Source organism: Triturus cristatus, chromosome 5_2, assembly GCF_964204655.1.
Source record: "Triturus cristatus chromosome 5_2, aTriCri1.1, whole genome shotgun sequence".
In the NCBI taxonomy this organism is placed as follows: Eukaryota; Metazoa; Chordata; class Amphibia; order Caudata; family Salamandridae; genus Triturus; species Triturus cristatus.
This window is the reverse complement of record NC_140588.1, coordinates 303,361,225-303,384,778: the sequence shown is the minus strand read 5'-3', so window position 1 is coordinate 303,384,778 and position 23,554 is coordinate 303,361,225. Positions and strand designations below refer to the sequence as shown.

Sequence of the window (23,554 nt, the reverse complement as noted above, 5' to 3'; positions counted from 1 at the left end):
GGTTTCAGTTGTTGTTACAACACTTTCCCATAGCAATAAATTTGACTTTCAAACAGTGCTATTTCGAAAGTTACTAGTGTCTTTGCAGCATATGCTAGTCTTCAATGGAAGAGGATGACCGCCATTTCCTATGGTGATAGGGTAAGGTTTCCATTTATGGAATGTCATGTTATCACTTGGATCCTATCTTGACCTTTCTGCTGTGATCACAGTGCTACTGGGGAACAAAGATCAGAGTATCATATCTACGGCCTCAGATAATCCTTTCGGCTTAGGTAGCAGACATAGGTGCCTTAATTGAGGTACCTAAAAAGAAAAACATTCTGCATCACCAGGGGGCAAAGAAGTTGTAAATATATACACACATATTCTATCTGTGTCTTCATCTTCACTCATTAGGTGATTAATGTTGGGATACTTAGAACACATTCTGTCCTGATGAAAGTATAATGTGTGTGAGTGGCTGTTGTGTGTCTGAGTGGATTCACTATACAAGTGTATCCACACGGACACACAACAGTGTTTGTTATCATTACATTTTAATGGCACATATATGTCCTCTGAAGGTTACGGTGAAACGGTTGCTACAAAAATCGCTTGCAAGCCATGAGAAAGCATTTAAAGTAAGAGTAAAGAAAAATACTGAAGAGAGAAGTGCCGTGCATGATGATTGGTTTTTGAATGACCTTTACTGCCACAAACAGAAAACTCACCTAATTTATTTGCTTTCTAATACATGTAATATTCCTTACTATTGAATTTTTGTCATTTAAGCCCTGCATGCTTATTCATGTCTTCCAGCCACATTTGATCTTTAAATTTGTTCTTCGGATTTCATTTTCAATTAAAAGATTTTTTGCCGAGTCACTTTCCTCTGCACAACTACCATTCACAAAGGGAACTGACCTCATCCATAGCTCTTTGCAAGCCACTTAAAATAGTCTTGGATTTTGCTTTTGAAGAATACACTCTGGTCTTTCAATAAGCCCTGATTAGTATTTCTGTAAGCTTGAGAACACCCAATATTAGATGACTAACATCCTCATCTGTATTAATGTTCTAGTGATGAGTCAGACTACCCAATTTCCGCTACCAATATGGCAATTAATATTATGCTCTTATAGGATTTGTCTTTTGCCTGTCATATTATCTTCCCTATTGTGCCTGTGAAAACTTTATAGATGTTTGATGTTATTAGACTTCCAATCCCCCAAAAATATTTACACGAAATCTATTGACAGAAAATAATTTAGGTGTTAACAGTTCCAGGATTTGAGTGTCTTTGCCGAGTTGCTTGTTTTTTTCTTGATTGTCTGAAAGCAAACACTTTTAATGGAACTCTGAAATATAGATTGTATATCATTCCCTAACACTTGATCCCTCCCCACTGAGCCCTTCTTTATGAATCCAGGACCAGTTGCTCTTTTCACTTGAGTCTGTTCAAGTATTTTCGAGGTTTAAACCCCATTGCAGAGCTACGAATCATGAGGCTACGAACCTCTTGTCACAATAACGGGTGGGCGATACCCATGCCGTTGTGATATCCTGCTGCGGTTGTCGAGGCTGAAGGTATTGGGTAGGGAAAGAGCTCATCTAAACCAACCTTCCCTTATGTTTATAGTGTTTAGAGAGTGGTATCCGGTTTCAATTCAATTCAATTCAATAGTTCTTTATTCGATGGTTAAAAATCATCATAAAAGATTACACAATTATACATTTAAGACAATATTAAATCAATTCATAGAACATTGAATGATACTATATATGTACAAATAAATCATTGGTCAATTACAAATCTCAGAAGTGGGTTGCCTAAAACTAACACATTGCCAATTCTACAGGCTTCCTGAATGGAGCTACCCTCTAGAGACTCTGAGTCTAAATGCAAATTTTAAGAAACTTCTCACTGCACATAAAGTCAATGGATCACTAGCCCTTTGTAGAAAAGTCAAGGCCTCCTTTGCCCGAGTGAATCTTTCCTTTTTCAAAATGCCTATCAAAAATTTACGTCTAGGGAGGCTATACATAGGACATAAAAGTACAAAATGAAGGGTGTCCTGCGGAGACCTATTGTCGCAGCCGCAGGGACCCTTCTGCTCAATAGACCTGTTAAAACCAGCTGGTTCAGCCAATAAATAAGGTAAAAAATTGAGCCTAAAACGTGCCATTAAAAACCTCTCTTGGGCATTATAAAGGACACACAGGTATGGTTCCAACCCACTAGTCGTTACAAGCAAGCTATGGGCGCTCACCGAGGGTTTAGTCCCTTCTAGTGTGCTCCTATCCGCTGCTCTAAGTTCCAGGAAACTTCTCTTCAATTTTAACTTATCCTGTGCTGTGATCGATAAAGGGTTAAGAAACATCTCTGGATAACCCATATTTTCCAAAGTGTTCTTGATATAGCTGATCCATGGGATTTTCAAATATTTGTCTCTTCCCCAGCAATCTTGCATGATCATCCTACTCAGTGCTGCTTCAGGATTCGTCCATAATTTAAGCCAGGCCAAAATTGGTCTGAACTTGATCAAGTCCTCTATGTAGGGTCTTCCAAGTTCTTTATGGGCAATAACAGCTGGCGTACAATTGGGAGCGTTCAATATTGAACGAAATATTTTGTTTTCTTCCCTTTGTATACCATCCAAGTTTATAAAACCCCATACTTCTGAACCATACATAGTTTTTGGGCAACACATTGAACCATACAAATTTGTTGTTTGTTTTGGGCTCCAACGGACAACTTTTCTCCCATAACCGGAGATTGCACCAAAAGATGCAACCAGTTTTCCACTTCTTTCTTGTGCAAGGGATGTGAATTTTAAGGATTCGTCAAATAGCACCCCTAAATAAGAGAATGTTTGCACCCTTTCAAGAGTATGGGTACCAATCCTATAGGTGAAGCCGGTCAATGGCCTATGGCCTGCTGTCATAACATATGATTTTTTTAGATTGACAGACAGGTCAATTGTCTCCATGAATTTAACGAACCCATCGATAAGGATCTGCAGACTCTTGGGGGTCCGTGCCAACAGGACCGCGTCGTCTGCATACAGCAGCACTGGGATATTACCAGTCCCAACCCTTGGGCAATCTACTTTTAAATTATTGAGGGATTGTTCCAGATTATTAATGTACAGCGAAAACAAAAAAGGGGCTAAGATGCATCCCTGCCTCACTCCACTTGTGCATCCAAAAGATTCAGTCAGACCCCCATCTTTGTTGTACCGTACCCTAGCCGAGGTTTCGCTATGTAATTCCCTCAAAATGTGGATTAACCCAGGGTCAATTCCAAGCTGACTCATCATGGCCCATAACTTCTTCCTCTTGACATGGTCAAATGCAGCGGCCAAGTCCATGAACCCCAGGTACATGGCTTCGTTGCTGGTCTTGGTGTACTTTGCTACCAGCATATATAGGTTCAGGCATTGATCGCTGGTTGACCTGCCAGTCCGGAATCCGTACTGGACATCTGAGATTATATTATTGTCCTCAGCCCACTCGGTCAATCGGGTCAAGACTACCCTACCCAAAATTTTAGCAGTAACGTCTATCAAAGAGATAGGCCGATAACATTGAGGGTCATCCTTACTCCCTTTCTTGAAAATAGGGACTATAATGGCCGTTGACCATGATCGTGGCAAAACGGTCATTATATCAGCGTTAAGCACTCTAGTGACAATAGGGGCCCAAAGATCCACTTGACTCAAAAATAAATCTGGGGGGATCCCATCTGGGCCCGGGGCTTTGTTCTTGGTGAGTCCCTCGATACCCAGTCTAATCTCTTCCAGAGAGAATGCCACTTGATTACTCGTGATGATCGTCCTCTTCTCCTGTAATGAAGTATCTTTCCCATGGTTGTATAGCCCCTCAAAATGGGCAATCCATTGTTCGGGGAGGATATTTGAGGCAATCTCCGGGGCATTATTGTCTTGAAAACAAGGAGAGTTTATTAATCTACAAAATTCGGTGATGTCCCTGTTTTCAGATGCCTCCCTCAGAGCCGCCCAAGCTTCCACCTGGAGCGTGACTTTCCGTCTTTTTAGCTCCTTCCTATAAGCTAGCCTGCATGTTTTAACTACAGCCTGGTCCCTCGGATTGCTACTCAAGGCCATTTTTAGGTTCTTCAATGCTCGTGTGCAACCCCTGTCAAACCATTTTGGTGAATCTGGATAAGGTTTCTTAGGGGCCTTGGCCAACAATAATTCGTTCACCAAACACGTTATTTGGTCGAACGCTTTTATAAGGCAAGCCCCAGCCACCAGCGGATCTAAGCACTTGTCGATGAAAGACTTGCCTTTTTCCATCAGGGTTTTATAAAATCTGGGCCCATCTATTTTTGACCACTTAAGCCTTCTGCCCTATGCCGTCACAGTTTCCATGATAGTGCCATCCACTGACTTAGTTTTTTGCTTTCCTTGGAGCAAGAGCTCCATTACCAGAGGATTGTGATCGCTAAAAGGACTCCACTCGATGTCTACCTTGGTAATGCGACTTTTTAAGCCTCTCGAGGCAAGTATGTAATCTATATAGGACGAACACTCTCTCCCCTTAAAAGTCGTGGGGAGAGTTCCGTCCGGTCCCAGGGTGATCCTGTCGACTGTATGCTCAAGGTCAAAGGAGTGGATCAACTTTCCCCATTCCAAGCCACTTGAAGAGTGGCTAAAATGGGGACCCTTTTCTATGGGGCATTTGGACCAGTTAGCACTAAAGGGGAACAGGCCAGGACATAGATGGCAATTCAGGTCTCCCATTACTAATAACAGAGGGGCCAAAGCACCCTGTGCAATGGCAAGTTCATGTTTCAACCTGGCATCCAACTCCTTCAGAGTAGAAAGATCACTTTCCGAGGCAGTGGCATTGTACACATTGAACAAAACAAGGCCCAACCCTTTGTTTCTAAACCTAAGGGCCTGTATGTTCCATGTGAACTAATCCACCTTAGACCATTTGCCTTCTATATTTAGGTCAATATATGTTAGCAGGCCTCCCTTGGCCCCGCCAGATGGGGTTTTCTGGGCGGGTACGAAGAAGCATTTGTAACCGGCTATTTGGTAGTGAGTGTTATCAGTAGCCCAGGTTTCCTGCAGACAGATGATATGGAAAGGCGTCATAAACTGCTGCCATTCCTTGTTGTTAAATTTTCCTGCAATACCTGCAATATTCCACGAGATAATTCTCAAGCCCTCTTTTTCGATGGTAACGGGCCCTACCACTACCAGTTCTTGACTAATAATAAGTCGCCCCCCGTTTTCCTTACCAAGGGATTGGATCTGTGTGTCACTAGCTTGTTTTCTTCGCTTGGTCGCTAAAGTGACTGACTCAGGGGGTATATATGCGCAACCCACACCCGGAGTATCTAATGCTCCTTGGGTTTTTGCTAAAATCCTAGACCTCTCCCCCCCAAGTGCTGGTTGCCCTTCTTCCGTGGGTAAACCATATCCCGAGGAAACTTCATCTGGCAGGCCTATATGATCCATGTCAGCCTGTGCTAAAGAAGAGTGAGAATTACAAAGTCAATCAATCTCCTCTAGTGACCTTAATGGGGCGAACCTGTTTACCCAGGACTGGTGTCCTCCATCCCATATCCCCGTAGCTTGATGGGCAAAATTCAGACCTCTGTTTAAACCAGGGTGTCGTCCATCCGCATGTCTCCACCCATGATACTGTCCCTCATTTAATACCTGTTGCTTTGAATAAAAGAAACTAAGTGGCAGGGGCCTTATACTTGTCATACTTCCCGAGGGTCCCAGATTCAAAATATGCTCGACCACCCTGCTGTCCCTAAAATTAGCAATGATGCAGTTTCCCTCAATATTTTTCGGGCTCCTCCCTATCCAGTTCACTCGTCTAACCAAAAGGATTTCCCCAACCTGGTTGTTGGCAATAGGTTTATTCTGGTTAAGCCAGAAGATGAGTTTATTTTTTAGCTCCTCTTGGGATTCTTTCTGTGCTTCTTTAAGTTCTGGAACCCCTGCAAACACAACAACCAACGGACAGGCCTCGGGGGGAAGGTTTATCGTGAGGAGTTGCTTATGTATAGGGAAGGGCCTCTTTTCGTGGGCAACTACATCATTTAAGGGACCGGCCAAAGGCTGAGACTGTGCGTCTGCGTTCTGTTTTCCTGGTCCTTTATCTGAGCGCCGTTTACTCTCACTAGCAGTATCATTACTAGCCACTTGTCCGTGAGAGATGGGAGGCTCATCAATTTGTGCTAAAATTGTATGTGTGTTTCTACTCTCATTGGCATTAGTCACCTTTTTAGTGACTGGGTGGGTCACTCGAGGGCTAGTGTGAGTACTTGGGGCACCTGCCAGGGGGTCTTTAGACACTCTATTTTTTATCTCACTTAATATTTTGTCTAGTCTACTTGTGACCGGCTTTAATTGATTAATAATCAATAATTCGACCTGGGCCTGAAGGTCTGACATAATCTTATTTAACCAAATTGGAGCATCTGTCTGGGGACTTGTCTGGGTGGCACGCTCAATCCCGCAGGAGTTTCTATTAATTGGGTTAGTAAGCGGGGCTACACTATTAGTGATCTTTCGCTTTTTAGGGGCGCATTTCTTTTTTATGCGTGTAGTAGTGCGTTTAGTATGACCTACCTCCTTCTTATTACTGGTGAACATAGGTTGGGCACATGGAATGTCCCTCTCACTAGTATCTAGAGTGCTGGGGGGTGAGATGAGTAAAATCTCCTGCTCCTGGTCTCGTGTTCTTTCGACAAGGTCAGGGTCAGTATCAGGGGTTAAAGAGAGACGCCTCTCAGTTCGCTCGATTTCACTGGATACAGCCCCCAGCGCTCTTTTTAACATACGGTCAATAGCCGTGGGCTGCATTATGACTGGAAAAACCGAGCTATTGGCTTCTTTCTGTGCCTGGGAGGCATTGACAATGCAACGCTTAGGTCTTAATAACCGTGTCTGAGTTTTACCGGCCATACTTCCCCCAACTACAGGTCAGTCTCTTATACGAATATTGTGGATAGTTTTGATCACCCGCCTTTTGCAGCACAAACTCTATGTCTCACTTAAAATTAACAAGCCCAGCTGCCACACCCCGGGCGCTGAAAGAGTCACAGTAATAGAGGTTATAATATAACCAGCAATGTTCACAATGTCTCAATTGGCATTACTCACAATAAGATGTCCAGGGCGAATGGTCAATAGGGTGGCCCAGCCCAGCCTCCTGCAGCCCCTGACGGCCACAGACGGCCCGCCCTCTGCCCGGGCTCAGCCCGGCGCCGCCCGCGCGCGTCCCGCGACGTGGGGGGAGCCTGGATTGAAGTAGCGCCTCCGGGCGCGCTCTCCGCCGGATGTGGGCGGTTCGAAGATTGGCTGCTGGGGGCTGTAGTCCACCTCCACAGCGGCCTCGGAGTGACAAGAGGCGGCGAGGTAGACCAGCGGCGGCAACACAAGCAGGTGAGAGGAACTCTGCCCCCGACCCAGATGCCAGTTAGGGACTGCTGCGTGGCGTGGCGCTATGCAGCAGATTGGGCTGTAGTACGCTTTCAACCTTTTTCATTTTGATGTCACCCATCATCTTTAGCAAGTGGGCAACAAAGTGCCCTCTAGTAGATTTAGCAAAGCGAGGAGATGACCCTTTCTTTACCAGTAATTTTATAAATTCATGTGAATTTTATGATATATTGGTATATCCTAAGGGCAGTGAAAGGGTTACATTGTTATTGGAGGTAGGTGGTGTGTTTTTATTTATGAGGTACGCAGAAACTGTGTTCCGCTGACTCTTCCTCTGCATTATCATTAGATCAATTATACATTTAAATGCTCTGCTTCTTAATTTTCGAGACAGGTCAATGACATCTCGTTGACCTTTGGGAGGTAGAGTGGGCAAACAAAGTGTGACTCCTATAGGCGATCCATTTTAGTAGACTAAAGGAAGTGAGATTTGGAGTGCCTAGCTTGCTACATTTTCTTTCAGCCCTTATTCTGACAGTTTCTTATTTTTTGTGAAAGAGGGGTTATTTTGATAAAATTGGAGCACTAGGTGTTGGGCCTTATGCCATTATGGTCACTGTTCCCAGTACATAAGGGTTTTGATAACGGTAGAGTTCTTCCTACGATCCTGTACACTCCACAAAAAATGGATCACACATTTTGAGAAAATGGGTAGACAGTATTTGATGCTTAAATATTGAGAATACAGTAGTGAAAATAACAATGTGCAGTTGTTTTGTAAAAGTTAAACAGCAGCTGATATTTTTGCTGTTCGTTTGTGATCTGAAAATTCAGCAGTGGACTATGAGTTTCTGAGAAATTAAAATAGCTGTTGAATTATTTCTTAAAATCATTCCAATGGGTATTTCTGACGTGACCGTCTTGTATATTTGACTAAATACTACATACCCCACTGCTGTGTTTATAAACAAATGCCTTATAAATGTGTTAGCCATTCATCTAAAGAAGATAGGTGTGAGAGTAAATGCTAGTGGGGCATCTATCTATTTGGTGTTGATGAATGTGGGGATTTGTGGTGGCATTTTGTTAAGTGAAGTTCATTATAGATTAAGCCATATATACGAGAGGATTGATTATAAGATTTAGTGGATGCAAGGTATGGTGACTAAATTGGCCTTGTGCAATTTTACTTTGTCTTCATGTAAGTAACAACTTGACACATGTTAAAGAATGCAATGTCTAGAAGTGCTTGAATAGATATATAATCTTGAAAACCAAGCTGACAAGAGTCATTAACTCTGTTCATTTATATAGGCGGTCCTCGTGCTTTTACCGTAGCACAAACGGTTGGATGGAAGTGCTATGAGATCAGCCACAAAGCAGATGCCCAAAGTTTCAAAGTCTATTCATGCATGCCATGTTGAATTGGCTAATAGATATGTTAGTAGTATCTTCAAATTAGAGTTCTGTATGTTATGGTTGGCACCTCACATCTGTATGAGGGTATATGGTCTCTGTTTTTATGATTAGCATGCTAATTGATTAGTAACTGTTAGGATGGTTTTGTTTGTGTCTTGACATCTGACCCTATTTTATCTTCTCCTTTGTCTTTTTTAAAATGGAAAATGTTTCAAGTGAAAAGCAGCTGTTAATTTTATAGTTCATAATTCTTTTTGTTTGTGGGATTTTAGTAATAAAGCTTAACTGTCTTTACTACAGAGAGTTCTGAAAGTGTTCAATTGTTTGAATGTATTATTGTTTTTGACGTGGAACATAATTTATAAGGATGTAACTCTTAATAAAAAAATCTTTTTAAACTAACCCATCACAGTTTTCTAACCAATGATAATTTGTGCATTTTATCAATTATTTTCACCATATGATATTTCATGAAGTGTGATAACGGATGCTATAATGAAAAAAAGAATTGCTTTATAAATAGAAGTGCACAGGTCGCATAAGTAATTGAAATTGACAAAGTGCGGTGACTGACTGAATTTATGAGATGCAAATAGTCTCACGTGCATCCCAGTGTAGGTGAAAGAATACAACCACACAGCCAGTAGAACAGCAGTGAAACTAAAATATTCCCTGTTTACTAATCTAAAATGTATCTGACAATGTCTCAAGTTCAGACTGAAGGCTCCACAGCAAAATAAGCTAATGGCAGAAAGAGGCTGATACAAAACCTCTTAGATGCACGTCTTGAATATATTCTTCAAAAACAAAAGATCTTGACTTAGGCAGACCTGAATAGTTGTGTACTCGGCGGCTTCAAAGACACACCAATAAACTGGGAAATCTGTCTTTCCTGATTTAGACTAAAAACAATTTTGCACAAGTACAACAATCCAGATATCCGATATAATCTCCTTGATTCAGTAGATGTATCAGCTCAGTGTGAAATGTAGTTTGCTCTCTGTTTTCACCATTAACATGCAGTCCTCGCACACAGTGGGCTGCACAGTTTCAAATTAACAAGTGTACTCACTATAAAACCACTGGGATTCCAGGTTATGAAAATATGGGGAATATTTAAAATCCTGTTTCATAGCTTCTCAATTGCTTGTTTCTAGCTACACTAAACATTAATGTGTACCTGAAATGCATCCAATGTTTTCATGATATTCTGCCTACTCTGTGTAAATGTCTTTCTTGTATCATGTGATATTGCAACAAATACGTGTCAGTTGTGTTGATGTTTTAATTGTTCAGCCATGTAGCTTTCAATAATTATATTTCTAAATTGTATGTCATCATTCTAAGTCACAAATACAATATACTTATGTATTTGTGTTGTGTTTGTGTTTGTGCTTGCTAATGAATTGGTAACTTGGTGTGCTAACCTTACTTCAATCTGCTGTTCTTGCCTCTGCTTATATATTTGTTTAGATACGACCCAGATGTAGTTTTTCTGCAGGAAGTCATTCCTCCTTACCTTGCCTACTTGAAGAAGAGAGCAGTCGGCTACACCATCATTCCAGGTATGAGCATACATTATGAACTGCATTTTTTTAAAGGTCAATGCCATCATTTGCAATTTGTATGAGGAGAATGAAAAGTGTCCTGGAGTCTGACTTTTGGTTTTTTTACCTAAAAACTACTGTTGCTCTGGTACTAAAAGAAGCCATACCAACTGTGTACAGCAAAATGTGATTTCACCTTCTCAGGCAGATGTAAAGTGGCTTGATGGTTAAAGTGTGACGTTAGAGCACACTTTATGTTTACCAATAACTTTGCATTATAAAATGGCTTGAATTTAACATATGCTTTGCATTCATTCCTAGAAATGTGTCTCAATATTGTTGGTCACTACAATAGACATGCCTTTCATCCATCTCTGTGAAGTGTGCCTTCTTACTATTGTGAAACTTTTGCACTTTCCTGTGCCACATGCCTGCAATATAGACGTGGTGTTAGCCGTGACTGTCTTAAATAACCAAATATAATGATAAAATGTATTGCTTGAAGGAATTAAGGAATTAATTGTCTAAATGTGTTCACATCCGGCCACGTGTATCAGTTGTACATTAACTGGCTTTGGGAATGACAAATTAGGAAGACAGCATCTGATTGGTGAAGAAACGTTTATTGACTGTCAGAGCAAGAATCCTCTTTCTGGGTCAGAATCTCAAAAGACTTAGATGTCCGCAAGAAAAAGGCAACAGCAAAATAAAATATTTGCCTAGGATGACCTGTTTATGAGTCAAGCGTTTTACACTTAGGTCAAGTAGATTAATCAAAATACTTGACTTGCAGGTCTGGTAACATTTTTATGATTTTCAAGGCCTGTCACAATTTTTTTTTAAAGTGAGGACTGAGTTAATCGGCAGTGTCTGTGGAACATCTTGTATTTGCAAATGCTAGCGCAGTGGTTCTTTATCTGTAGTCCGTGAAGCGTACTGAGAGGGTCCACCACTGATTAGAAAATGAAATAATATTAACACATTAATAAAGTGTATATGAATAAAAAATCAAAATGTACAGCTGAAAATTTTAAAACACTGTAAATATGAAGGAATTCGAAATTGGAAGTTAAAAATTAAGGTAGTATCCTCAAATTGAGTCATGGGAGTAGTACAAGTGCATCAAACAGAATATACTATAGATGATGAGTGGCCTCAATTAAATTTAGAAAAGCTCCAACCTTCCCATTTAAATTTTGATTTTTTTATTTGTTTGTGAATTAAATAAAATATGACATTGTTTGTGAATTTGTTTGAATGCTTGTTTCTTTATTTTGATACATTGTTTTGGGGTTCAGAATATTGAAAATGCTTAGTCCGGGTCCCTTGGTTTCCAGTAATTACTCAATGGGGGTATAATGATTCAGTGGGTGAATAATGATTCAGTCGGGGTCCCTGACTTCCAGTAATGATTCAGTGGGGGTCCAGAGACGTAAAAAAAAAGGTTAACAACCACTGTGCTAGAGCATCAGGACAGATGCTGGTTTCAAAGCAGTATACTAAAGAAACTCATTTGCCTCTCACTGCTTCCCCTTCTGACATAGAGGCACAACTAAAGGGTCAAAATACCGTCACTTCTCAGAGAAGTTTGGCAGAAGCTGAAGTGGACTGACCCATTACCCCTGTTGTACACCATAGAGACTGGAAAGAATTGTTAATGGCACAACAGACCAAAGGATAAAGAGGGCTGGCTGAAAGCCCTAATAAGTGTGTATGTAATCTATATAATTTTAGTAAAATCAAAAGGTCTTGGCTAATGCCAGATGTTAGAAATTGGGTGTCTGGTTGGCAAAGGTATGCACCTGGTCCAAGTAGAAACCACAATCTTAGTTAAAGTAAGATAGATACACACTAATATATAACCAATGTACACCCTCTGATAGCTTGGCACATAGCAGTCAGGCTTATCTAAAGATGCAATGTGTAAAGTAGTTGTGCAACACAAACACAGTAACACAATGAATACACAACAAAAAGACTCCACACACATTTATAAAAATAGATTATTGTATTATAAACAAAACAAGACCAAAACTACAAATTTTAAAAGAATAAATGCTGCTAAGCGCTTAGAAACAAGTAGCGCTAAAAAGGCTACTTAAGGTCACGTTGGACCGGTGTAAAGTCAAAGTCGAGAGGCATCTAGTGATGCGCCAGATTCTCCCCCGCAGTCAAGGGGATGCGTCGATTTCACCAAGCTGCAGCAGCAGCGATGCTCTGTCTGATGCGGCGATTTCAGGAGGCAAAGTGCTGGTTCCAATGCGCCGGTTTTACTCCCGCAATTGGGTCGATGCACCAGTTCTGCTACACGAACACAGGAGGTATTTTGAAATCCGTGTTGCAAGTATCTGGGCCACGTCCGGTGAGCCAGGCACAGGAGCAGGGGTAGAGACTTCGATTATTCTGAGTCTCAAGCAACAGGAGGCAAGCAAGAAGCCCTTCAAGATCACTTGTAGTAAAGGCAGAGTTCAGCTGTCCTTCAGCTGAGTCAGAGAGCAGAAGGCAGCAGGGCAACACAAGAGAATGGCAGGCCGTCCAAGTCTGCAGTCCAAAGATGAGTCCTTTAAGCAGCACTGCAGTCCTTCTGACCCAGTGCTTATACCCAGGGCTTTAAGTGGGTCTCACCGGTGCTGAGCATTGGCAGTTTTTTAAAGGGGGCCTCGAAACGGGTCTCTATTGGGCTCTGTTTTGTGCCCTGGCACAGGCGGTCCGTTTTTTCCAGGACTGTAGAGACAGCAGGCACATGGATGTGCGCGTGCTTGCACTGCTCACTTCTCACTAGTGGAGAAGTTACGGCATGACGTCATGCCAGGTGATCATCGTAGGGGAAGGGAAATCCTTTAAAGAGAGCGATTTTCTCTCTAGATTTCCCTTCTCTTTATGAAACTCAGGAGCAGCAACATTGTCATGGTGTCACCAGGGCTTTAAGTGAAAGCTTTTTCAATATTATATACAAGCCATATTTTCTGCTTATTTATCTTATGCAACTAACAACCATTGACAAAGCCAATAGTCCTGACTTGTTGTAGGTATGATATTACTTGTTGTATCATATATCTGGATGCAATGACTGAAACAGCAAAATACACGTCGGGCAGCACACCATGCTAAGCACAGATTTTTAGCTTATGTGTTTTTAAGCCATGCCCTTAATTACATTGGCCACACCCCTTCGAGAGACCCCCATGTTTTTTCATTAGACTGGAGAGACTAAAAAAGAGTGAATTGTCGAAATGGTGGGATGGGGCCACCTTAAAACAATACATCAGACTAGGAAGAATCCCAAGGGGCCTCAGGTCGCAAATTATCCCCACCTATGACGACCTTGAAGAAGACATACTAGCAGCTTGAGAGAGGAAATTGACAGCAAACTCAAATACATTAATGGATATACTAATTGAAAACTCACAAAGAAAGATCAGCAAACTATTGCAGGAGATAGACACCCTTTCAGACAGAGATTAAAGATCTCAACCTACCAGAGGCAGCCGGAAAGAACTACGCAATTCTTGAGGGCGTAATACTGAGACACCAGACTGAGGTAAAACAAAGAAAAGCTAAGAAACTAAAAAGGGACGAACAGGACTACAACAGCGGTAGGGCATTTACCTTCACCAATCAATATGACCATCTTAACCCTAAACCACAGAGAGGGACCAAAGAGACAGCTACATCGATCAGTTCCAGTTCCACTTCAATGGACACGCCGCTGACCAGTGAGAGTGAACAAGAGGGGACTGGAGGTAGGGATTACACTTTTTTATGGGAGGTTTTAAGGATAAATAAGGGGAACCAGGAGCATAACCTACGCACTCCCACCATAGACTGACAAGGGGGTTTGGCAGGAAGACAGACTTAGAACCAGATCCTGGAACAAGAAAAATGAGGGCTCCCACGGTCATCAACCTCACTGATAAACCAATTAGCCTGGAAGCAACATCACTATTACAGAAGGGTTTGAGCTTCTGCCCAATGGATAGGGGCAATATATGCAAGGCCAAGGTTGATGTGTTCAAATTTGTCAGACGCGTTAAACTTAAAAAACACTTTTTCCTTGTACCAATAAAAACAGAATCACAATGCAAGTCAATTTTTTGTGTGATGATTTGACTATTCAGGATGCTTTGGATACCAAGTTGCTTATGTCAATCTCTGAATGTGAGGAGGATCCAGTGACAGTGGATAGACTGCTTTATGATCTTGATGTTCAAATAGACCTGAATATTAGCCGTGGACTTAAGGCTAAATCGAGATGGACTCCCCCAATGCCGGTTGGCAATAACATTGACATTTTTTACAAGCTAGTTATGTCAGACTTAGATAAATGTGCTGACTCACTACAACCTCACCCAGACAGAACGGGAAGCACTACATCAACTGATGGTAGATGAGAGCATTACAATACGGTTGGCTGACAAAGGGAGCAATGTGGTGCTTATAAACCAGGTTGACTATGATAAGGAGGTCATCACAACTTAGTGACATAGATTGCTGTGAGAAATTACCCTAGAACCTCATCTGGACATTGACTAGTCTCATCAATAAGAAACTTAAAGGCTGGCCTGATCTATGCCTCTTAAATTTTAATGAGTACACTTACCTTAGAGTAGAGCACCCCAGACACCCATGCTTGTATACACTACCTAAGATGCATAAGAATCTCCCTTTTCCACCTGGCAGACCCATAGTGTCTGGAATTGGTGGACCCACAGAGAAATTATCAGAGTATGTGGATTTATTTCTCCAGCCGCTAGTAGCTAATCTGCCCTCTTACATCAGAGATACTAAACATGTTCTCAGCATGTTGGCTGACATTACTTGGGATGATACTATGACATTGGTCACTTTGGATGTTACTGCACTGTATACGAGCATCCAACATGACTGGGCCTACAGGCATTAAGACATACACTTAACTCAGGTCCTGCTAGCCTCAAGGAACATATGGGCATGATAATGGAAATGACACAAAAAATTCTTGAAAACAATATGTTCCTTTTCAAGGGGCATAGTATGGACAGATACGTGAAGTAGCAATGGGCTCTAAATTTTCCCCATCATATGCCAATCTATTCATGGGGTCGTTGGAGGAGAATTGGATTTGGGGTCCAAAGGAATGATTGGAGTGACTCCATCCTTTTCTGGTGCAAGAAAAGAGGTCACAGTGGTATACCATTCAACAACAAAATGTAACATCACCACGAAATCCAATCGTTACAATATCAACTTCCAACATATGCTAATTTATTCAATGAAACCGCATAAATAATATGTACATTTGCATATAAAAATGCAGGTGCTCAAAGGGAAGTAAGAAAAAGGTGCTAGAAGGGGATGTGCACTCGTGAGGGTTTTAAGGTAGGAAAGGCAATGTGCAAATAATTACATCAGAGGACCTATCCAGCCGCATGAAGGCAATATTTACATATGAACATAGTGATTTTCTGACATAGATAATCAATCCCTATTGTCTGTACTCGTCAACTCTGACCTGAATCGTCGACCTGCCAACCCCCTTCACTCGAGTAGGTAGAATAATCCTTACGTTGGGGTCTTCATCAGGACCAAAGGGGAGGGGAGAGGAGACACCTATAATAAATTAATAATGTAATCTCACTATTCGGGTGATGGACATGTGTAAATGAGGATGATTAGGTAAAAGGACAATTAATGTTTTACCATTCACGATCGGCTAGAGGAATCAGGCCGTTGTTTTCAGAAAGTGCGGGCTGTAGGCTCCAACGTCAGGGAGGTGAAAAAGGACTTGCTGTGAATAAAAGGTTTGTTAGTACTAATCAATCAGAACAGAAAATGTGTCTAACATGGAACAACTTCCACTGCTACTCACCGAATTAAATGGTTCTAGTAGCAATCAATGTTTGAAATCGTTCTGTTCTCCATGGGTGATAAGGGCAGACATGTGAATTGCCTATACCATCTGAAAGATACTAACTGTGTGGTATTCAAAGTTCAATATTATACTGTATTGGAGGGATGATTCCTGTAATTATACAACATGCGAACATGTAGTTGGACACATTGGTGTCTATGGACAACCCCTAAACAGAGAGGAAAAAGGAAAAGACTGTGGCATACCTTGTATATTCGTCATGGTCGAGGAATAAATCCAACCTGCATAACAGAGATGGAGAATGTCTGTTAGGACCAATGTTCTGTATGAGCGGAACTCTGTCTGTTAAAGATTTGCCGTACCGTGCGAATGCTTCCGGTCATAACCACGGGTGCTCAGCGAACGCAGGTATTTATAACGTGGATGTTGCGTACGTGTAGCATGCAGACACTGGATGCTAACACGCTCCAACCTACGAAAGACAATTACCGAACCCATGCGGGGCGGTCACCGATGACGTAGTACTTAACTCATTGAGATACAGTGTTGTTGATTGCCCTGTGGTGAGAATAGTTATTAAATCTAAAAAGGGTGGGAAGGATCCATATTTCGTATGCCTGATGTAAATGAGATGGATCTAATTGGAATTACGGTTGTTTGGATGATGAAATAAATTCGGCTAAATGCAGACACAGAAAACAGACTCACTGGTGGGAAACCCCAGATACCGTAGCTTGTGTTTCGTGTTCATTCTCAGTATTCGGATACAAGGACATAAATGTACATAAAATTACATTACATCTGTAAGGGACCCTGTTAAGTGACAAGACCATGATACCCCTTAGTCTAAGGACAATACCACACATGACAAGGACTGAAGGAAAACAAAATAAACTTCACACCCTGAATTACCATATTTATGATCAGTACAACATGTGATGCTTAAACAGTACAAGAAACATGATCCGTCTCAAAATTTGATTAGTCATATATTTCAGACAATTGAAAACAGATAACAGGAGGGACACAGTGCCTATGAAAATTGTATGAGAATGTAAATAGACATATCCTGGTACATAAAGTAAAAATCCCTGGACAACGTTGAAAATACTTTCATATGAGAGAAATTTACAGTTTAATCATGACAGTATACCCATGATCATTCTTGGAAACAGTGCATAGATGGATATATTGCACTGAAGGTGCACATGTGTATAGACATGCATACGTATATATTCGGCCACTAGTGACTCAGGGGACTAACCTAAACGTGAACAACAGGTGTATATCCCCTTCGAACAGCCTTATTCTCACTTCCTTTGGAGCAGCTGCATTTTTATATGCAAATGTACATTTTGTTTATGCTGTTTCATTGAATAAATCAGCATATGTTGGAAGTTGATACATTGTAACGATTTGAATTCGTGGTGATGTTACATTTTGTTGATTGAATGCGACCTTTTTTCTTGTACTGTCATGTACCAGGTACAGTGGCTTATCAGCTTACCCCATAGCTATATAACTCCATCCTTTTCTGGGGCAGATACTTGACGACTGCCTCCTAATCTGGATAGGCAACACTGAGAGGTTGACGGAATTTGTGACATACCTCAACAGTAATGACGCTAATATTAGGTTCACCCACCATCATAGCAAGAGCTCCATTATCTTTTTAGATGTGGAACTCTTTGTCTCCAATGACAAAAGTGAAAGCAGATTTACAGGAAGGAGACAGTGTGTAACAGTATATTACATGCCACCAGCGCGCACCCGAGACATCAGAATAATGTTATTCCCTACGGGGGATTCCTGCACGCACGATGCAATTGCAGTAATGATGGCGATTTTGTTAGTTGCCTCAATAACATAGGGGACAGATTCAAGCGCAGAGGTTACAGTCAGAGGACAGTACACAATGCACTGAGCAGAATCTCATGAGTAGAGAGACAACAGACACTTCAGAACAAAGGCAAGCAAGAGGACCCTAACACTTTTCGGCTTGTCACGGACTATAATGTCCTTAGTATGTGTAGGAACCTGGGGTCACCAGGCCCTATAGGCGGTAGCGTGGCGCGAGCCGGTCGGGCAACCAGAGGGCTATGTGTTAAGCAACCATACACCACACGCTTCTCATGGACGAGAGTCACACACAATAAGGGACGCCACACCGTTTAAATTATGCAAATACTTCAAGTTTATCCAAGTATAGCTGGTCAGATGCAGTTCAGGAAATAACAAGGTAATACATGAATCATAATACCATTGTGACATTACATTCGACACTCTGGGTGATATCTATGCAGTGCCTAACCTTGTTCTAGCGCCGTGCGCGCTTACGTAAAGTCTTTCCCTGAACCGGCCGTCTAACTAAGCGTAATACTTGAAAGGGGACACATTGGGTTCACTTAACATGGCGCCTGTAGAACTGAGCGCTCCTCGTGATCAAGGGCCCCTAGTACTGTGAAGCAAGGCATATAAACATAGCGCTACGCGCAATCAGTTGCATGTGGATACGTTTGCGTAGAACATTTAATACATCGCGTGACTCGTAATCAGTCGCATGTCATTACCTTTGAGCAGAGCATATAACACAGTGCGCTACTCGCATTCCTGGGCATGTGACTACTTTCGAGCAGAGCATATAACACCATGCGCTACTCTCATTCCTTGGCATGTAATTACTTCCGAGCAGAACATGTAACACAGTGCGCTACTCGCATTCCTTGGCATGTAATTACTTTCGAGCAGAGCATATAACACAATGCGCTACTCGCATTCCTTGGCATATAGTTACTTTCGAGCAGAACATGTAACACAGTGCGCTACTCGCATTCCTTGGCATGTAATTACTTTCGAGCAGAGCATATAACACAATGCGCTACTCGCATTCCTTGGCATGTAATTACTTTCGAGCAGAGCATATAACACATGCGGTTACTCGCCGTCCCGGTCTCTCCGGCTGAGGAAGCAGAGTCGGTGGCGTGAAGCGCCACACAAGAGTAATGTTAGTCAGTACTTTGAACGGCTTCCAGCGGGGAAGATTACTGGACTTGAGGAGCGAGTCCCTATGCTCCGGTGCAGTTCACAGAGCACCGCGCTCAGTAACACAGGAGGGGGGACCCGGACAGGATCCCTCGGCGGGGTCTCTCCATCGCGCAGGCAGGGGAGGGGATTTCCACGGAGGGGACAACCCGGGCCAAGTGCGGTGTGGTTTCCAGACCAGCAGGGGGCGCACCAGGGGGGATCTCGGCCTCCGGGCTTACCTCCGTCTCGGCGTCAGCAGGCGTCCGTCCTCACGACGTTGGGGGAACTCAGCCCCGACCTTGCGCTTCTCCTCACACGGCTGCGACGGCAGCGACGGGGCCCCGGACTTCGCCTGGGCCTCGCGACACAGCAGAGCACTCTCCCAGGCCTCCAGGCCGTGGCGGTGAGCGCGCTGGCTTCGTCGTCGCAGGGGGGGGGCTCAAATTAAGGATGGGGGTAAAGTGCTCAGCGGAGCACGCTGCCGGGGGTCCCAGACCAGGGCAGGGAGCGCGGGGGTCACAGCGCTAGTACCTGGTCGATCCCCGGTGACTTGGCAATCGGCTTACTATTTTGTTCAATAGGGTAGCTTGAACACGCAGTCTCAGCTCTGGCATTCAAGGCTTACAGCTCGCTCTTGTCATGCAGTCTCAGTTCTTAAAATTAGGTTTCAGTTCTCAGTTGACAGATGAAGTCTTTTGGCGCAGATGTATCTGGCGCCCTTAAGGGGTTCTGTTACAGGGGTAGGGATGGAGAGGGCGACTAGGTCCTTCCTAGTCAGGTTGGCAGAGAGTCTCTGGGTCCTCCTACTACTGGGCAAGATCAGTGGGATTCACAGGGCACCTCACTCACTTAAGAGGCAGTACCTAAATCCTGTCACTCTCAGAGGCATAAATCCCTGGCTAGGCCCTACCGCCTACACTCCTGGTGGATTCTTCCAGCTCTGCTTCACCCCAATGGCCAACTCACCACAAAAGTTTCCCTCCCACTCTTAAGTAGCCCTAGGTCAGGTGACCTCTAGCCAAGGCGGCAAAAGTAAAACCCCACCTCCCTTCTAGAAGGTTCCAGCTTCTTCCAGGAGCTTCCCCACTCTAACTATGGGACAAAAAGGCGGGCTGGTATCGCAACATTGTTGTGGGTCCCAGCCAGCTCCTGGCAGCTAGGGTGCTACTATGAAAAACGACCAACCTGCAGTAGCAGGGGTCTGTGGCAGCCATCTTGGGCGAAGTAAGCACCTGCACCTTAACATTACAAAAACGAAAAAAATGAGGGAAAAAGGGCCAAGTCCAACATAACCCCCTTCCAGCCGAAAGCCAGGGTAGACCGATCAATGCCTTGATGGTCTTCCCTGCTTGGGGCGAGAAAAGGTGGACGCAGGCCCGCAACGGCAGGAGCACCCGCAGGTTCTCCTCCGCTCTGGAACCCGATGGTTCCCTAACAAACCTCCCTGGACCAACGAAACCACCCCACTGGGGCTCCCTAGCTAGTTGTGGCCAGGACCGGCCCCTGGGCCGTCCAGATGTCTCTGGCCCGGGTGATCTCGCGGAGTGGGGGGCAGTAGCCCCAGGCCTGTAGTGCCTGTTGACCACTCCGGTCCTCCTCCTTGCAGTCCTAAACTGCCTCTGGTCCTTCCTCCTGGGGTTCACACCCTTAGGCTGACCAGCCTTCAGGGGCGAGGTTCTCCTCCCCCTAACTCTCCTTCTGGGGTTCCTCACCCTACCCTGCGAGGCACCCTCAGACCACCACTTCCTCTTCAGTACAGGGCCTTGACCCTTCAACTGATTCCTCAACCTAGGGTCTAAACCCTTAGGCCGAGCCGGTGCCCGAGGCGAGACCTTCCTCCCTCTGCAATCCTCCAACTCCTTCATCCGAAGCTCGTGCGCCATCCTCCTCTCCTGCATTGCCCATTTCTTATTCTCCCTTTCCCTTTCTCTTTCCTGTTCCAGTTTGGCTAGCTACCACCTTAACTGCCTCTCTTCCCTTCTATCCTCATACTCCTGTGGAGACGCGCTCCTACTAGACCCTGTCCTACTACTGGCCCCAGAACGTCTCCCTGGGGGCACATTTTCAAACTCCTCTATGTTCACAACGTCTAGGACTTCTTGGGCGCTCTCCTCCTGAGGTGCATCTGGCGCCCCCTGTCCCTCATCCCCTCTCCCTTCTGGGTGGGCTTCTACCCATGCCCTAATGGCGGTACGGAGTTCTGGCGCTTTGGCCCTCCGCATCCCAGGCACCCCCAACTCCTGCGCGAACTCCCTTAGTTGCTTCACTGTGTACCCCTCGAGGTCAGCTAACCGGGATTCCATTCTGGCAGGTGGGGACCTAGACACTAAGGAGAAAATTCCTAGGGTGTAGGCAACAGTTAGTGGCTAACCAGGTTTCTTGCACTCTCTACCTGGACAGTGGAACTAATGATCCAGCAACAATGGTTTCTGAGCTGTGGAACAAAAAATGTAGGATAGGCGTTTAATTGTGGCGCCCTTCGCCTCACGGAAGGGTGCTGTATGGTCACAAGTCCCAAGGATCCCACCGCTGGCCAACAATGTAGGAACCTGGGGTCACCAGGCCCTATAGGCGGTAGCGTGGCGCGAGCCGGTCGGGCAACCAGAGGGCTATGTGTTAAGCAACCATACACCACACGCTTCTCATGGACGAGAGTCACACACAATAAGGGACGCCACACCGTTTAAATTATGCAAATACTTCAAGTTTATCCAAGTATAGCTGGTCAGATGCAGTTCAGGAAATAACAAGGTAATACATGAATCATAATACCATTGTGACATTACATTCGACACTCTGGGTGATATCTATGCAGTGCCTAACCTTGTTCTAGCGCCGTGCGCGCTTACGTAAAGTCTTTCCCTGAACCGGCCGTCTAACTAAGCGTAATACTTGAAAGGGGACACATTGGGTTCACTTAACATGGCGCCTGTAGAACTGAGCGCTCCTCGTGATCAAGGGCCCCTAGTACTGTGAAGCAAGGCACATAAACATAGCGCTACGCGCAATCAGTTGCATGTGGATACGTTTGCGTAGAACATTTAATACATCGCGTGACTCGTAATCAGTCGCATGTCATTACCTTTGAGCAGAGCATATAACACAGTGCGCTACTCGCATTCCTGGGCATGTGACTACTTTCGAGCAGAGCATATAACACCATGCGCTACTCTCATTCCTTGGCATGTAATTACTTCCGAGCAGAACATGTAACACAGTGCGCTACTCGCATTCCTTGGCATATAGTTACTTTCGAGCAGAATATGTAACACAGTGCGCTACTCGCATTCCTTGGCATGTAATTACTTTCGAGCAGAGCATATAACACAATGCGCTACTCGCATTCTTTGGCATTTAATTACTTTCGAGCAGAGCATATAACACATGCGGTTACTCGCCGTCCCGGTCTCTCCGGCTGAGGAAGCAGAGTCGGTGGCGTGAAGCGCCACACGAGAGTAATGTTAGTCAGTACTTTGAACGGCTTCCAGCGGGGAAGATTACTGGACTTGAGGAGCGAGTCCCTATGCTCCGGTGCAGTTCACAGAGCACCGCGCTCAGTAACACAGGAGGGGGGACCCGGACAGGATCCCTCGGCGGGGTCTCTCCATCGCGCAGGCAGGGGAGGGGATTCCCACGGAGGGGACAACCCGGGCCAAGTGCGGTGTGGTTTCCAGACCAGCAGGGGGCGCACCAGGGGGGATCTCGGCCTCCGGGCTTACCTCCGTCTCGGCGTCAGCAGGCGTCCGTCCTCACGACGTTGGGGGAACTCGGCCCCGACCTTGCGCTTCTCCTCACACGGCTGCGACGGCAGCGACGGGGCCCCGGACTTCGCCTGGGCCTCGCGACACAGCAGAGCACTCTCCCAGGCCTCCAGGCCGTGGCGGTGAGCGCGCTGGCTTCGTCGTCGCAGGGGGGGGGCTCAAATTAAGGATGGGGGTAAAGTGCTCAGCGGAGCACGCTGCCGGGGGTCCCAGACCAGGGCAGGGAGCGCGGGGGTCACAGCGCTAGTACCTGGTCGATCCCCGGTGACTTGGCAATCGGCTTACTATTTTGTTCAATAGGGTAGCTTGAACACGCAGTCTCAGCTCTGGCATTCAAGGCTTACAGCTCGCTCTTGTCATGCAGTCTCAGTTCTTAAAATTAGGTTTCAGTTCTCAGTTGACAGATGAAGTCTTTTGGCGCAGATGTATCTGGCGCCCTTAAGGGGTTCTGTTACAGGGGTAGGGATGGAGAGGGCGACTAGGTCCTTCCTAGTCAGGTTGGCAGAGAGTCTCTGGGTCCTCCTACTACTGGGCAAG

General features: G+C 44.5%; 1 protein-coding gene across 1 annotated transcript in view; it reads left to right on the top strand.

Moving 5' to 3' along the window:
- Positions 1-23,554, top strand: part of LOC146822902 (tyrosyl-DNA phosphodiesterase 2-like) — a 243,948-nt gene that overhangs the window by 160,265 nt on the left and 60,129 nt on the right. The window contains exon 5 of the mRNA XM_085606594.1: positions 10,308-10,399. Within this exon, the coding sequence (XP_085462720.1) occupies positions 10,308-10,399 (92 nt within the window). The remainder of the gene's footprint in view (positions 1-10,307; positions 10,400-23,554) is intronic.